Genomic DNA, 17909 nt, shown 5'->3' on the forward strand with positions numbered 1-17909 from the left:
TTTGTTTTGTTCCACAGTATTCTGGCCTTGAGAGCAGGGATGGTTGAGGGAACATAGTCGTGGGGGGGGGGTGGTGGTAGGACAGACACATTTTAGGAAGTCTTTTGGGGCTTCCAGAGGCCTAGTGGCTGAGTGAGGTGCTAGTCCCCTAATTTCTTCTTGTGAATACAAGTTGGTTGGGCATTAGACATTTACCCTTTATGACATTAATGGGCAACTGGGATTGTTCTTCAGGTCAGAAAATATCTGTGGTCATGAGGGAATCCTAAGTGATTATGCTTCTTTGACCTTTGCCATGAGATCCACAGTGTTTCTAGAAAAACAAGAATAAAAACAAAAACCCACTCACTACCCTAAGGACTATTTTTTGGCCTACACATTTTGTCTAGAGTCAGTCCAAACCTTAAAACCAATATTTCCAAATGTTATATTTCAAAGACCACCTACCACAGAATTCTTTGGGATGCTTCCTAAAGATGCAACTTCATGAGTCCCACTCCAGACCTTCTGAATCATAACTTTTGTAGGCGGAGTCCAGGAATCTGAAATTTTAACCAACACTCCAAAGGACTCCTATGCAAACTAAAGCTTGAAAATAACTGTCTGAAAAAGGTAGTGTTGCGATGAGTTAACTCTGCAACAGCAGCACCTTCGCGCTAAACAGACCCTCAAGAGGGCTGCCCTCGGCTCCGCCCACAGCCTCTGCGTCCCACCATTGGCCCCGCCCCAACGGCGGCGTCCCGCCCTTGACCCCGCCCACAACAGCCCAGGAGCCGCCCCCCCAGCAACGGCCAATCACGTTCTACCACGCGCCGCAGCGGCAGTGACGTCAGACTGGCGCACAGACCTCTGCGGCAGCGGGTCTGCAGATAGACCTCCCTTTTTGCGCGGCCAGAGCTGCCGGCGTCGGTGCGTAGCGGCGCGCAGACTTCCGCGTCCCCGGGTTCCGGCTCGTGAGCGCCGGACAACCGCGCGCCATCTTCACCAAGCGCCATGGCGGCGGCCGGCGGGCCGGAAGCGGCTGGATGCTGCCCTGTGTTTAGTCTCCTTTTGCTTCTGTTGATCGCCGGTTCTGCCTGGGGCTGGAACGACCCTGGTGAGTGCTGCTGTCACTCCCGCCTTCCTGCCTCCTTCGTTAGACAATTCTAGTAACATAGTGATAGAAGGATTCGCCTCCGTTTGAGCCCTTCCATTCCTAATTCCTCATTTCAATCCTCTTCGCTGTTCATCTGTGCGCTGCCTGGTCCTTTTGCTCTTCCCAGACGTTCTGCTGGACGAGTGTGGACTGTTGGGGAGTGGACAGGGCAGGAAGACTCCAGTGTTAATAACGTTCCCTTCTCCCTTCCCTGGACTGTCATAATTTGCCCATTTTCTCTTTTCTCGGGCTACAGCCCTCATCCCGAGTCTGGCTGGACACTCACCTGCGCAACTTGCTTTGTTGTCATAACTGTCTGATGTCATCGTGGCTGACTGTTGTCATGGCTGCCTGTTGCTATACCTAGCAGTTGCCATGGCGCCGACAGTCTCTGAGTCACACTTAGTGGACAGGGCTGCAAGCCTTGGAGGTAGGTTAGCAGAGTCATAGACTGTACTATTTATGTAAGCATAACTCATGGTGCTTATTCTAACCATTACAGTGAAGTACATTGCGTTACACCATCTTTTCCCATTGAAATGAAAAATTTTCCTTTTCTTTTTAATGTGATAGTACACGACAAGTTATTTCTAGGGAAAAGATTCTATCACTATGTTACTAGAATTCTCCAACGAATTTTTATGGAATCGATAATACACCATTTAACTGATTGTATTTGTATACACACATATCACACACACATAGATTTCCATTTAATAAATGATGTGTGCTTCTAAATTAGAGTGATGTGAACAATGATTTTTAAACAATGAAAACATCATTTTTGGTTTGGGGAGTAAAGATGTTAAGGCATGAAAAGTATTGCAGTCTTGATTTGGTGATAGGAAAGGCCTGTTTTTGAAGTAAGCAACAGATTTATTTCTGCAGTTTCTTATTTTATGCTTAAATGCTAAAATGAGAGAATGTGATTGTAAATACTTGACTTTGAGTACCCCTTTGATATGGACGTTTTATAACTAATAAATAAAAAGCCAAGTTGGGTTTAAATGTACATACATTTTCCTTATATATTCCTAGAAAGTCTTATATAAATAGGAGACTTCGATCAGTGTTAAAATTTAAAAGCTAGATTAAAACATTAATTACTTGAACGCTCAGTTCTTAAATTAAAAAAGGAAGTTTACAGATTTAAAAAAAGGAACCTAATTTAAATTAATGGTGAACTGCTTCCTGGTAGTTCTCAGTCTACTTACTCTATAATACTGTTGCGGAACAAAAGGCACCAAAATATTTTGCAGAGTAAGCCCAACTAATTTTATAAATTCTCCTTGGCTTTAAATTTCTTTTGAGGAACTAGTTTATGAAGGCATTGTATTGAGTTAGTTTTTATCAAGTATTTAGTAAAGTAGTAATCACTGTCTAAATCACTTCTAAAGAGATCTAAAAATTTTCAAAAGTCTTTATTGAGTTACCTTATATTTATCACTCTTCTGGGTGTTGGGAATATAGCAGTGAACAAAACAGTGTTTTGCCCCAGAGGAGTTTACATCTATTGAGGAGAAATAGACAATAAACAAATCAGGTAGGTAGCATTTCATATTGTGAGTAGTGGTGTGGAAACAATAAAACAGAATAAGGAGGACAAGGTGCAGGCAGAAACAGGGACTTTCAAAACATACATTAGTCAGGGAAGATGTCACTGTTAAGGTGACATTTGATGAGAAACCTGAAGGAAGAGGGGTGTAAATGACCTACTGTGACTTGTATTTTAGGGCTCATTCTGTCTGCTTTGTGGAAAACAGACTAGGGTGTGGGGGTGGATGGGAGAAGCTGGGAGGCCAGTAAAGAGGCTGCTTGTGCAGTGAATTCCAAGAGTGGTGATGCTTTGGGCCAGGGGAGAAGCAGCAGAGTCCACGAGAGTGGTTGGCTTCTCACCTATTTTGAAGGTGGAGCTGAGGGATTAAATGTAGGGATGAGAGGAGGAGAGTAGACAAAGATGACTCGATGCTTTTTGGTCTAGTGACTAGAAGGGTGGAATTACCATTTCTTGAGATGTGGAAGACTGTGGGAGAGTCAGGTTTGATGGAGTCTGGTTTTGTTCATGTTAAATTTGAGACTTGCAAATCGATTTCAATTTGTGAGTCTGGACTTCAGGGAACTCTGTGTCATCTTTGACTGATGTACTAGTTGGGGTATGGGTGTGAGCATTTTGTTCTTAGACCTTGTCTTAGTTCAGGCTGCTAAAGGAAATACCATGGACTGGGTGGTAAACAACATTTATTTCTCACATTCTAGAGGCTGGGAAGTCCAAGATCAAGGTGCCAGCATATTTGGTGTCTGGTGGGGGCCCTCTTCCGGCTTTGCTATCTTGTTATGTTCTCACATGGCAGAGGGAGAGGGCTCTGGACTGTTCCTCTTCTCACAAGGATAGTAATGCCATCATTGGGGCTCCATCCTTATGATCTCAATTAAGATTAATCACCTCCCCAAATACCTGCCTCCAAATGCCATCACATTGGGGATTAGGGCTTCAACATGAATTTAGGGTGACACAAAACATAGCGACCTTTAGGACCTCCAGGGAGGAAAGATGCCGTAGGGTTATGATAATGGTAACCCCGTATGTATATGACTCCTTAAACATTTTCAGTAACAGTTATCATACTTGATCACCTATTATGTGTCAAGTCCTCTGCTAGATAATTTTAGTAAATCATATTTAAGCTTCACAACCAACTTTAAGGTGGATATTATAGTCTTTACAGGTAATTTTTATACAGATAAATTGAGTTGGCTAAAGTCATGTGGCAAGTTGGTGGTGGGAATTTAATTCAGTATTCTTTGCATTATCTCAACCCTGCTATAACAAATTCAAATTATTATTCCTATTATTTAGTTTAATAGTACTTTCTGATTTTTTAAACCATTGTGCATTTTCATTGTTACAATTTTTTATTTATTAGGAAGTAGTTTGGGTTTAATATAGCATATTTTATTTTAATATAGTTCTTGGGAAGTTAGATCTTTGGCCCATGTGGCCAAAAGTTTTTCTAGAGCTTCAGGTGGATTTTCTTCTAGTTATGCCCAAATCATTTATTAAAGAAGTGGAATTATCCTTTAAGTGTTTTTAAACTGTAGAAGGGTCCTTTTTTTCATGCTTCTGCTTTGCTGAAGGGATTGGGCCTGTTGTCCTTTAGAATATCCTACCTTCTGGATTCTGTTTTCTCATGGTGTTATTTTAGCTTTTTTTTTTACCTTCCCTGTATTTCTAGTAAACTGAATATTGGGTCCAAAAAATTGGTTAGATTCATATTAAATACTTTCAGGGATTACATCATAGGTTATGTTGTAATATCAATGTTCTACCATTAGTGCTAAGATTGACTAGTGGATTAAATTGGCTTTATTTCTCTTTTGTGAAGATTTATTTTTCCCCTCTTGTGACTTGAAAGCACTCTGTATAATGTTACTTGGCACCATATCAGTATCCATTCACTTAATGATTTTAAAACTAATTAATCCTTACCTGAATGAGTTTCTTTAGGGGTTGTAAAATGGTGATTTTTTTTTCTAATTCTATCATTTCCTCTGCATTTATTGGCTGGTATTGTTCAGTGAAGTTGAGATTTTCCTTATCATATGAGGCTGCTTCAGGTTATAGTTCTGGCTGGAAAGTCAGGATAAACATTTAACAATTGGGGATTAATTTTTATACATTGCGCTCATGGTGATCAGTTTTTCTAAGCCTGTGTTACTGCTTGAATTACATAGGTTTAATTACATGTATGTTTTGATAGTGGTGGCTTTCACTTTTGGGAACTGCAGCTGCAAGAGGCTTTAGGATTCTTTCAGTTTAGTGAGAAGTTGTGCCAGTTTGACGATAAAACGGATGTTGAGTAAACCAATCCACAGTATCTTCCATCATAGTCCAAGGGTGATAAATAGGAAAACTGTTCATTTTCCAATAATATTTTAAAATTCATTTATGTACATCAATGCTAGATGTAATTTCCTTGTGTTGACTTCTTTTTAAACCACTTTGTCAGTGTGATTTTTAATTTGTGGAATAGTTTAACTGTTTCTAATTTTTTAAAATTGTGAAATATTTAAAATATTTAAACACACAGAAGTATATGGTGAAAACCCATGTACTCACCACCCAGTTTTATTGAATCTTCACATTTTACTGTATTTGCAGCAAATCTACCCCTCACCCCCTCAACATAATAAAACATTAGGGGCAGAGAGCTAAAATCTCTTCTCTTCCTCTCTCCTCAGAGATGCTGAATTTGGTATTCAGTCATTCCTATGCATGTTTTCATACCATTATTATATACATGTCTAGACTTTAACGGTATATAGTACTGTTTTATAATATTTTTACTATTTCTATAGTGATACAGGAATTCTAGTTCACTCATTTTAACTGCTGTAGAATATTCCACTTTGTGAATAGGCCAGAATTTTGCTAATCCATTCACCTATTGACAGACATTTAAGTCATTAAATGCGCTTCAGGGACATTCATGTATATTTTTTGCCATTTTAATTAATCATTATTGTTGTCATACAATAGTATAACATTTCTGATTAATGAACTTTTGGTTCTTACCTTTGGAAAAATTATGCAGAATATAACGATACAGGAACAGTTTAGGGGGCATCCATCCTGATGTGAAGGGAGGCCTTAAAGTTGTGACTGAATTTGTGCAAAAAGCCCGAAGTTGTTGGGATCACTTTGGGGTCTGGGAAGGGGTTTCAGCTTCTCTTTCTGAGTCATCCTCAAAAGGCAGGAAAGCCTCTTACTTATGAAAATATTTCTTATGACAAGAATTTTATCAGAATGAATCTTTCTGTATGATAAGATATTTAAGATCTGTTTAACTGTGTTCTTACTGTTTCAGACAGAATATTATTGCGGGATATAAAAGCTCTTACTCTCCACCATGACCGCTATACCACTTCCCGTAGGTTGGATCCCATCCCACAGTTGAAATGTGTTGGAGGCACAGCTGGATGTGATTCTTATACCCCAAAAGTCATACAGTGTCAGAACAAAGGCTGGGATGGTTATGATGTGCAGGTAATATTCGTTACGTTGATAGCAGTCTAAATGGAATTTTTTTTCAGTAAAGTGTTTATTGAGACATTATTGAGTATTTTGGGGAAGCATGTAAAGAAAATCTCATGTTACCCTAAAATATACAAATGTAAATCAATCATTCATTCTCTGGAAGAAACGTCCTTCAAAAGAAATGAACTGGTTTTGAAGCCTGGAAATACTCAGGTCATATTTATACCATAACTTTCTTCTAAGACGTTAGTAAATTTTCAAAACTTTTCATATACTTGGGGGTAGGGGTAGAGGATTTCTTTTGGTTGTCATTTTTCTGTCATTCCTCAACAAATACCAACCTACCCTTAAAAAGTAAAGTTAAGATGATAAGGGATTGTTGGTTGTAAATGGTGGGGGTACATGTGTCCCTATTGTGCTTCAAATGCTTGATTTTAAAATTGTTTTAGAACTGAGGGTGGTTATTTCTGAATGAAAACATTTCAGTGGGCTTTATTGTCTTTAGGACTCTGGCATTTTTTATTTAGGGTAGGCCATCTCCTTGAAGTTCCGAAATTTATTATGCTTTGGAAATGGAATAGATTTTATTCAGTGAATTCAATTTAAATCAATACCAGAAGATTTCTACTTTGTATTCTGCCCTTTCAAAAAGTATTTAAGATAGCTGGTCATTCGGCAAGAAACTTGTGTTGACAATTTCCCCCTTCCATCATAATGATGTTCTTGCTTGATACAATCTTTAGGCCTAGTGTATGCAAATTAGGGAGAGAGTTCAAATTTGCTCATTGATACTTATTTCACAACATTTTTTCCTAGTCTTGCTAACTGAATCACAGTATCTTCAGGTTAAAGCTGAAATTACTTTTACTTTCATATTACTTTTCAGTCTTGATGGGAAAAAAGATACTAATGGTAAAGTCATTCATTAAACATATATTAAATAGTATATAAAAATGAATGATGGAGTCACAACCCTCAGGAAACTCTCTTCCTAATTGCAAAGATAAGATAAGCACTCACATTACGTGTAGGTGCCAACAGAGTGTTGTAAAGTCATGTCTGGTCGAGAGGATTGGGAAAGACTTCAGGAAGAATGTATGTACTGTGTTAGGAAGGAAGGATAAGATTTTTAGAGCTGAAGAAATAGAGAAAGGCATGAATGGCGTGAGCAGAGAAGCATGGAGGACTTCATACATGGACTTAGTAGCAGAAGAGAGCCTCTTCTAATTCTGAAAGTTTAAATATAATAATCAGAAGACACTTTTAGTATATACTGTTAAGGAAATGACAGTGCGAAATAATAATAGAGATTTAATTTGTCTTATTTATCTAAATCAACAAGCTTATACATTTTCCTTCAAATAAAATTATTTAAAAATGAAATAGTTTAGTAACAACAAAAAAAATAGAAAAATTGTATATTATCCAAATTAAAAACTTTTAGGCTTCAAAGGACACCATCAAGAAAGAGAAAAGGACCCATACAATAGGAGAAAGCTTTTGCAGCTATGTATCTGATAGGGAACTTGTGTCCAGAAAATATGTAGAACTGTTACAACTCAGTAAGAAGACAAATTACCAAATTTATAAGTGGGTAAAACATCTGGCTAGACATTTCTTCAAAGAAGATATGCAGATAGCCAATAAAAACATGAAAAATGTTTAGCATCATTAGTCATCAGGGAAATACAAGTCAAAACCACAATAAGAAACTAGCTCACACCCAACAAGATGCCTATAATCAAAAAGACAGATACTAACAAACATTGTTGAGGATGTGGAGAAACTCATACACTGGTATGTGAAATGACACAGCCATTTTGGAAAACTGGCTGGCAGTTTCTCAAAAGTTTGAACAAAGAGTTACTGTATGCCCCAGTCACTCCACTCCTAGGTGAATATCCAAGAGACTTGAAAACATGTGTCCACACAGAAACATACATAAAAGCTTGTAGCAGCATTATTCATAATAGCCAAAAAGTAGAAACAGCCCAAATGTCCATCACTGATGAATGAATTAATAAAATGTGGTACATCCATATAGTAGAATATTATTTAGCTATAAAAAGGAATGAAGTGCTGATACATGAACACGTGTGAACCTTGAAAATACTCTGCCAAGTGAAAGAAGCCAGTCACCTCGAACTGCATATTGTATGATTCCATTTACAAGAAATGTCCAGAATACAGAAATCCTTGAAGACAGATTGGTGGTTGTCTAGAGCTGGGAGATTTGGGGGTACATAGGGAGTGACTGCTGATGGAGATGAGATTTCTTTTGGGGGTGATGAAAATATTCTGAAATTGATTGTGGGGATGGTTGCACAACTCTGAGTATACTGACAACCATTGAAATGAGTGAACATGTAATAGTATGTGAATTATATCTGAATAAAGCTGTTACAGTGTATCTAAAGTTTGAGTGAAGAAGATAATTTGTCCAAAAAAGAGAAAAGCAATAGAACCAATCAGATCTATTTTAGTTTATGTCTTTTAAAATGTTGTTAAAGAACATGTTACCTACTCAGCTCAAAGTAGTTACAGAATTTAAACTAAACTGGGGTGCTTTTTTAAAACGTGTAAAAATTTGAGGCTAGTGCAGATTCTTTTTGCATTTTTCTAAATATCTTTAAAAAAAAACTTAAGGAAATTACTTAAAGGATTAGACCCTGGGAAAGATGATCTATGCCTTTTATAGAATTATGTAGAAAGTTTTCTCAGATGATTGTGCACTGTCTCTGATAGTCTTTGTAGCTACCAGATATTCATATATGATGCTAATTTTTGAGCCTTAACATTTAAAAAAAACTTTATTTTTCAAGAAACCATCTTTAACAACAGTGGTAAAAAGTTGACACTTAAAAATTTGCTTAAAACTTATAAATTAGGGAGTATTTAGTACGTACAAAAGAACTCCTTATATCTATATGTAAGGAATAAGGAATGGTAATAAAATGAGCCCTCACGTACCCACCACCTAGCTTAAGTGTACATTAACATCACCAATATCTCTGAAGCCCCCCCAATACAGAAATACTCATCCTGAATTTTGTTTATCATTCCCTTGCTTCTTTTTGCTGTTTTATGATAGCTGTATAGCCCAAATAATGTATATTAAATGAAAGGAAAAAACTATTTGGTTCTAATAATCTGTTTCTACTTTTCTTCACAGTGGGAATGTAAGACTGATTTAGATATCGCGTACAAATTTGGAAAAACTGTGGTGAGCTGTGAAGGCTATGAATCCTCTGAAGACCAGTATGTACTAAGAGGTTCCTGTGGCTTGGAGTATAACTTAGATTACACAGAACTTGGCCTGAAGAAATTGAGAGAGTCTGGAAAAAACCATGGCTTTAACTCTTTCTCTGATTATTATAATAAGTTGTACTCCCCAGATTCTTGTAACATCAGTGGAGTCCTTACCATTGTGGTGCTGCTTGCTATTGCCTTTGGAGTTTATAAATTCTTCCTCAGTGATGGTCAAGACTCTCCTCCACCATATTCTGAGTATCCTCCATATTCTCATCAGTATCAGAGATTCAGCAACTCAGCAGGACCCCCTCCCACAGGCTTCAAGCCTGAATTCACAGGTATGTTTCCCTAGCAACGACAGTGAGTAGGGTGGAAGTCAGGTCGTGAATCCTGTGCAGGTTTCTGAAATAGGAAATGGTTGCATTGGGAAACAAAAGCAGATCTGTCTCCTTATTTTATTTTGTACTTTCACCTTCTTTTACCTCTTCTGTTTTGTTTCTCTGTAGGGATAATTGTGATTACTATGTTAAGGATGCATGATTAAATTGTAAATGATCCTAATCAGAACAAACTTGATCAGATTTGGTAATAAGCATTTACCTTGAACTCTGTCTCAAACCATACACAATTTTTTTTTCCTGAAGTATGACAGAGCTCAACATAAAAAGTAAAATAATTGTTTCCAGAAGAAAACATAGGGAAATATTTGTCATGATAGGCAAAAACTTCTTAGAATATAAAAAATGCTAGCCAAAAAGAAAAGATGGATAAATTACACTTCATTTAAATTAAGAATGTCTAGTCATCAAAACACAACATTAAGAGAGTGAAGAGGCAAGCCACAGACTGGAAGAAGTAACATATTTCCAATAAAGAACATGTAGCTACAAAAATAACTCTCACAAATCCAAGAAAAGAGAGACAACCTAATTTTGAAAATGGACAGAGGTCTTGAACAGCCATTTTGTAGTAAAAGAAGATATCCAAATGTCCACTAAAAATACGAAAGGTGCTTGGCATCATTAGTCTTCAGGAAAATGTGCATTAAAACCTGGTTCTTAATTAACTACCATATAACCACCATAATGGCTAACATTAAAAAGACACAGTCCCAATTAAGGGCAAAGATACAGTCAGCTGGAACTTGCTAGAAGAAGTTAAAATGATAAAACACTTTGGAAAACTGTCAGTATCTACTAAAACAGACACATGCCAACCAATGACCCAGTGATTTCATTCCTAGATACAGACCTAAGAGAAGTGCATGCATGTGTGCACAAAAAGATGCACACAAGAATGTTCACAGCAGTTTATTCACAGCAGCCAAAAACTGGAAATAGAATGTCCATAAACATTAGAATGAGACAAAGTGTGGGTTTTTTTTTTCACACCTTGAAATACTATACGTAAGTTTAGAAAAAAGCAAAAACTGATACATGCAGTAGTGGAGACGACTCTCATAATGGTATGCCAGACACGGACGAGTACCCACTATATGATTCTATTTATAAAGAGTTCAAGGGTGGGTAAAACCAAAGTGTAGTGAGAGAAGTCAGAGTAAGCTTATCTCTGATGCGGGTGGTATGTGTTGGGAGATACCACGAGGGAGTCCCTGGAATGCTAGGAAAGTTTTGTTCATGTGGGTAGTGTTACATACATGGGTACTTACATATGAAGTTACTATGTTGTACACATAAGATTGGCATACTTTTCCTTTATGTGTGTTATACATCAATTTAAGAAAAACTTGAGCAGAAATTTTTTGGGGTCACTTTTAAGACCTGACTTCCCAAGTAGCAAATATCCTCTTGAATTCCTCCATGAAACACTCAGGTACAGATCTCAACTGGGGCTTCTAGAGATGTTCACCGTGTAGAAAGGAAGTAACTCTGACACGTGGGGTCATCTTCTAGTGGCTGATCTTGAACAGGGCAGATGTGACCTCACAGGAGGAAACCACCCTCCCTTATCCTAAAGTACATTCGCCTTTTCCATGTGTGTGGGAAAGGCAGGCGCTCCTTGATTTTATAAACACTGTTTTGTAAACAGTATTTTATGAATACACTTTTTGAATATATGTTGTTTGTAAGTTGAGGCCTGAGCATTATTAATAAATCGTACAAGTGAAAATATCGACATGTCATACTCCCTTTAGTTTTGTAGGCTATGTTTAGTCTAAGTGAGGATATGAATCATTTCTGTTTCTAGGACCGCATGGTGCAACTTACGGTTTTGGCAGTGCTTTCACGGGACAAGGAGGACATGAAAATTCAGGACCAGGGTTCTGGACCGGCTTGGGAACTGGAGGAATATTAGGATATTTGTTTGGCAGCAATAGGTAGGCTTTGCATTTATCTCACCTGCTCTTTAATTCAGCCTTTCTTTAGAGGCTGGTTTTGCTTACAATTTGCCTGGGTTTGTTTTTGTTAAGGAGAATAAATTATGGTGACATTACCCTGTTCAGTCAGATTCTCTGGGGATGGGGAAGGAATGCTGTCTGTGCTCTGATCAATATTACATGTGATATATGAGTTATTTTCATTCACATGTCATGCTTACAGACGTGAGCTAGGAGAAAGACAGTTGACTTGACATATTGAAGGCAGGAAAGAACACAGCATTTGGAGAACAGTTGGGATTCTGGTTTGGTAGTAGAATGATAGAAGCAAGGGTGAAAAGAGCGTGGGACCAGATTTTGGAATGTCTTCAGTATTAATAGTAGTTTAAGTTTAGATTTCACTTGAATGTGAATTCAGAAAGAGCCTTTATTCCCTGTCCTTATCTTCCCTCATAGCAATGACCATAACACTGGCAGAAATATAAAACAATATTTATTTCATGTTAACCCTAATGTGCCAGAGCGTTGAGGGAAAAACACTTGATAAAGATTTTTTTTCTGATGGTTTAGGAATCGGAAGGGATTTAAAAATCACAGCCACAAGAAAAATGCCCGACACACTTTTCTGTCTTTCTAGAGCTGCCACACGCTTCTCGGACTCATGGTACTACCCGTCGCACCCCGCCTCGCACTCCAGCTCCTGGAACAGCCGCACTTACTCGCCGCCTGGGGGGGGCCCGGGAAGCTATTCGGCATGTTCAGGCTCAGAGCCAAGAACCAGAACAGCGTCAGGTGAGAGCAAAAATAAAGTTCCTGTTACGTAAGGTACAGAAATACTTTGAAATTTAAGATGAGTAACTGTATATTTAGCAATCATGGTTTTCTTTGGTCTGCCCATCAGAAATATTAGTTGCCCAGTTAACTAAGATTATAACTCAGATTCATTCTTTCCTCTCACTTCTATGCTATAAAACTCAAACAGGAATTTGGTTAAACTCACTTCTGCCACTAACCAAGGTTTTAAACCTTCCTGGACATTGGTTTCCATGTACATTTAATTCTGTGATCTCTAGGAGTCCTTTAAGCTCTAAAATGGAAATTTTTTAGGTAGAAGGTTGAACTTTCCTTAGTTTAGTAAAACTCAATAAAAATGTATTCAACCACACTTTAAATAATTGTCAAAAATATGTTTATTGCAATTGCTAAGAGGAAATTCTGTAAAAGAACAGAGATGTAATATAAAAAAGAATTATTTGGAGGTAAACATCCAGCTAATTATTTAGCAAAGACTGGAAGGTAATGGATAATGAGGCAGTAATAGATTACTGTGGATTAAACTTGTCTTCTTCATCAGAGGGAAGTTTACAGAACAATGAATAATTCTTGAAATTGAGAAAATGTATTTAAATGTATTTTAAAATGTAAGAGTGAAATTCTCATAGTGCTGGTGTGAATAAATTGGTACAATCCCTTTGAAAAACTGTTTGGCATCACCTAGTAAAACTGAACGTAAGCGTATCCAAGATCCAGCAGTGTCACAGATATATAGCAGCAGAAATGCATACGCTTGTACACTGAAAGCTAAGTACTAGGATGTTCATAGTTCATAGCATCCTTATTCGTAATAGCCTCCAACTGGGAGAAAGCAGTAAAATGGATGAATAAACTGAGTTATATTCCTATAGTGGAATACTGTGCAACAGGAGAATGAATAAATAGTTGTATGCAATAATGTGGATAGATTTCCAAATGTACAGAAAGAAGCAAAGCACAAAATATATTCAATATGATTGCAACATTCATGTTTCATAAATATGCATATTTACAAACAAGCAAAACTAATCTGGCGTTAGATGTTAAGATAGTGGTTACTTTTGGAGAGTGAAAGGGTCAGTAATGATTGAGAGGATATCTAAAAATGTAACTACATAGAACATAATGTGACAAAGGACAACTCATTTTCAGTGGATGCAAAAATTGTAAGAAACCATATATGTCAGCTAGAAGTATATGGGATTTATGAAGAAAATCAGAAGACATTACCAAATAACTTATAAGAAAATCTGGAAAAAAATTGAATTTCCAGATAGGAACACGTGTGTGTGTGTGTGTGTGGCAGGGCCTGGCTTAGGCTCTGTTGGCCTCTCTGCTTTTTGGCTTAGACTTTGGATATTGCCTGTACCATGTTTGGTTTCCTGACTAAAGTTACAGTATGTGTGTGTTTAGGGGACTTGACGATGATTGGATGATTGGAAGGGCTGTTGTGGGAGGCGACGGACTGCATCTTGCACAGCTGGTCCACACTCATCCTCACCCCCTTCCCTCATATCTCTTACTCACTTGCTAACAGTAGACATGTATTACTTTTGTAATTTTATAAGCAAGTCTAATACATTAAAAAGAAACTAATGAGAATTTACTCTTCTCATTCTAGGATATGGTGGTACCAGGAGACGATAAGAAAGTGAAAAGTTGGGGTCAAACACTGGATGCAAAATTTCTGATTTTTCATCTCTTTCTCTTAAAAAACTGTGTTACCTGCTGACAACTGAGCAAAGGGAATATGCAAAAGTTCAGTGGTGTTTTGTCCTGTATGGCTTTTTGTATTCTATTGTTTGAGGCTGAGTTGACATGTGACACAATGCTCATGTAGAGAATTGTATGTTTGTGTAACATGCAGATGTCTATTATAGTTTTTCAAAGTGATGATTACTGTGGAATGGTGTGTAATTTCTAGAACCTGTGATGCCATAAGCATTAAGAGTGAAGGCTTTAGACACCAGTAGACACTGAGTATGGAAATTTTCAATCTCAGGTGGTTCTAGTTGACAAGTCATTGCATCATAGAAACGATGGTCATCTATTTGGTATGTATTATTGGGTGTTGCTGTTCTTCAAACATTTAAACCAAGCTTTGGACTTCTACTTACCTGTGTGTTTTGATCACTTCTGAGCTCAGGAGCTTTGAATCCATCAGTAGTGGGTGGGGTTTTGGTAAGTGAGAGTTAACCTTTTTTAGGAAAAGGTACAAAATAAGTATCTAGAAGGTTGTTATGAATGACTGTGTGTTGACAAAAATGCTTGAAACCTCCATATTCTTTTTTTTTAGAGGTAAAAGTTCAAGTGCTTCAGCAAAGGTTTTCTAATAGCAGAAGCATGCAATTCTCTGGAATCTCAAATGTTGTAGCAGTCTGTTTCAATCTTAATTAAAATGACAAAAATAACCAACCAAAGAAGAGGTTTTATTGTTTCTTTCTTCCAGTGTTAACAGAAGTTGGTGTTACTTTTTTACCCTTTTTCCCAAAAAAAGGAGGTTCATGCAAAAGATCTCTCTCCCTAAACAGTAATTTCCCATGGTAGTCTTGCCTTAGCTACCAGTCTTTTTGTTATCAAGCAAGAGCTTTCTGCCTAAAGCACATAGAAGCCAGTACTATGGCACTGGATTCTGAGAAGAGAGAGAGCTGTATATCAAGGTTGACTGGCAAAGAGACAGGAAGCAGAGCTCAAATCTGTCTCCCCCATTCAGGGAGGGTTCAGGGAGAAATTTAAGGTGTTAGGGGAATAAGCTAATCAGCTTGTCTCCAGTGTATGGTAACCAGCTGCTGGAAGCTGGATTTTCTCACTGAAGGACTTCTGGCTTTGGAGAGGGCTCTGGGGGCATCATTTCTATTGTTTGAGTTCTGTAAACTGAAGATTCTTTGTTCCAGGGTTGTCCTGGAGATATGGGTTCCCGTCTTGCACATGTGCAGTGCTGTCTCTGTAGAGTAACTCCAGGTCTGATGAATTAACAACCTGTTTTAAGGAAGCAAAAGTAGTTTAAGCTGGGTAAAGTTTTATGTGCTGTTTCAATTTGGTAAATGTTTTTAAAAATTTTTAATTTAATTTAGAAATGGTGTGAAAAGAAGCCTCTGCTGAAAAATTACTCATTAAAAAAATAATTAAATCCTCAAGCCTTCCAACCTGCAAAGGTTACCCAATCTGTTGTAGTTAAGCTCTGCCACCTAAGAGTCTCATTTTTACCTTTTAGGAACCACTTAAAAACAAACCTTTGTTCAGACTTTAAAATGTGATTTAGGAAGCCCTTGAAAGAGTATTGTGAATAGACTGTTCTTTGTTTTTATCAGTAAAACTTGGTAGAAATCTTTGTTATAGAGGAAACAGTTTTTCTTTTGGTATATTACACAAAATCCTTACCCCATTTCTCCTTACTGGAAGGTCAAATATAAAAGAGAGTGCATTTTATTACCTCTTCCCTCATTTGCTAATTATTGTTTAGGAGTAGAGCATCACTGTGGCCTGTACATGAAGAGGGACTGAAAAGAACAGTGGAGATGAATACATCAAGACCAGTTTTCAGAACGTGGCAACAACAATGGTAGCTGAAAATTTTGCTTGCTAATGGCTGGATCAAATTCTTCAGATTGTTCTCTGGAAGGCATTTAAGAAATAATGTTCAGGTTCTTTGAACAATGTCCCTGGGGTTCTTGAATAAGGGGAGGGAGTGATCAGAAGAGCTGTCCCTTGAGAGGTATTATACCTTTAGTTAATCTAAAATATTGGGGTTCTGGCCCAGTTTAATTGGGAAAAATAAGAGATGCAACCATATTTGTTCCTCAAGCTAATTGAATAGTTCATACCTGTTATACTGGTACAAAGTTGAATAGTTATATTGCTTCTTGATATGGATGGACATTTTATTATTGTAGCCTTTTTGGCAGCTACATCTCTCTACTATTTCATATTGAGCTTATGAAGATGATTTAAAAAATGCCACTCTTTCATATGAACTACAGTCAGAAAATTTGCCACTATACTGCATTTGTAAAAGAGGCTAAAAAACAAACAAACAAACAAAATTCAGAAATTCCAAGTTACACTCACTAAACTTCATTAATTTTCTTTTATGGAGCACAGGAAAAGATTTGTGTTGTCAATACAAATGCTACTAATTCTTACACCTACACTAGTTATTATACCTTAACCAATGGGTTTCAGAGTTCTTGCTTTCTTGTAAGTTGTGAATAACTTTGAAGAGCAAGCAATGCCAGATTGTATTTTCCCTGACATAGAATCGCTCATGGTATCTCCTAATCAAAATTTGTTACGAAGTAACCTGTCATGGTACAAAGAACCCAAAACTTCAAAATGTGTATTTCCTAGCATTGGTTGCCACTGCCTAGCTTTTTCTAAATTTTTTTCTTTCGTCACTAGAGGGCAGTAATGTTCCACTATACAAAGTTACTGAGCAGTGAAATGTCCACTTTTATTATTTTGTGGGTTGTTAATGCCTTTGTAGACCTACTAGATAGATTATCTTCTCCTAGACTGTTACCAGAATATAAGGGTTGTTGTGTCACAGTTGTTTTTCACATGAAATGTTTTTGACATACTATTAGAACCAGTGTGGTCTGCTGTCACTGGTCTCCCATTTTCAGTCATATAGTACTTAATTATTTTCTATACATAAAAATAAGTCCAGATTCTGATGACATCTCATCTTTTCCACTATTGCCACTCAGGTTCAGATCACCATCATCTGTCACTTCAATGAGGTCTACTCGGACTGCTTGCATATGTCAAGGTGGACTGGTTACAAACAGTCCCCAAGTCTCACTAGGGGCTTCAGCTCATCACAGTTAGCTCAGGGATTCTGGCTGATAGAAGCTTCCTTTTGGGACATACTGCTGCTATTTCTGCAGCAGAGGGGAGGGCACGTGTAGAATCATGCACTGTCCTGACAGAGCTTCTGTCCGGAGGTGACATGCCATTTCTGCTCTTCATTGGCCAAACCAAGTCCCGTGGCCATACCTAGCTTTAACATGGTAGGGAAGTACAATCCTTGCATGGGCTTGGAAATGGAAACCCAAATATGTTTAGTAATCAACAGCCATGAACTCCAACTGCTCTAAAATTGCCAGCTCCCTATTTCTGCCCCAGGACGTTGCATCTCCCTTACTCTGTTGCATGTTTTCCCCATAGCACTTATTATCTTCTAATTTATTATTATTTTTTCTACCCTCTCTCATTAGAATATAAGCCCCACAAGAGCAGGGGGGTTTGTCTACATTGTTTTATACTGTATTTGCACTGCTCAGAACAGTGTCTGTCTTATAGCAGGCATTCAATAGGTACATATTGAGTGAATGAAT

General features: G+C 37.6%; 1 protein-coding gene across 1 annotated transcript; it reads left to right on the forward strand.

Annotated features, from left to right (window-relative positions):
• Positions 1-963: 963 nt before the first annotated feature.
• SARAF (store-operated calcium entry associated regulatory factor) lies at positions 964-14466 on the forward strand. The gene is made up of 6 exons (XM_072950336.1): positions 964-1096; positions 6001-6179; positions 9343-9760; positions 11631-11760; positions 12398-12552; positions 14195-14466. Exons 1-6 carry the CDS (start codon positions 994-996, stop codon positions 14218-14220), a joined length of 1011 nt encoding a protein of 336 aa, XP_072806437.1. The 5' UTR covers positions 964-993; the 3' UTR covers positions 14221-14466.
• The last annotated feature ends 3443 nt before the right edge of the window (positions 14467-17909 follow it).

This window comes from Vicugna pacos, chromosome 26 (assembly GCF_048564905.1).
Source record: "Vicugna pacos chromosome 26, VicPac4, whole genome shotgun sequence".
Lineage (NCBI taxonomy): Eukaryota > Metazoa > Chordata > Mammalia > Artiodactyla > Camelidae > Vicugna > Vicugna pacos.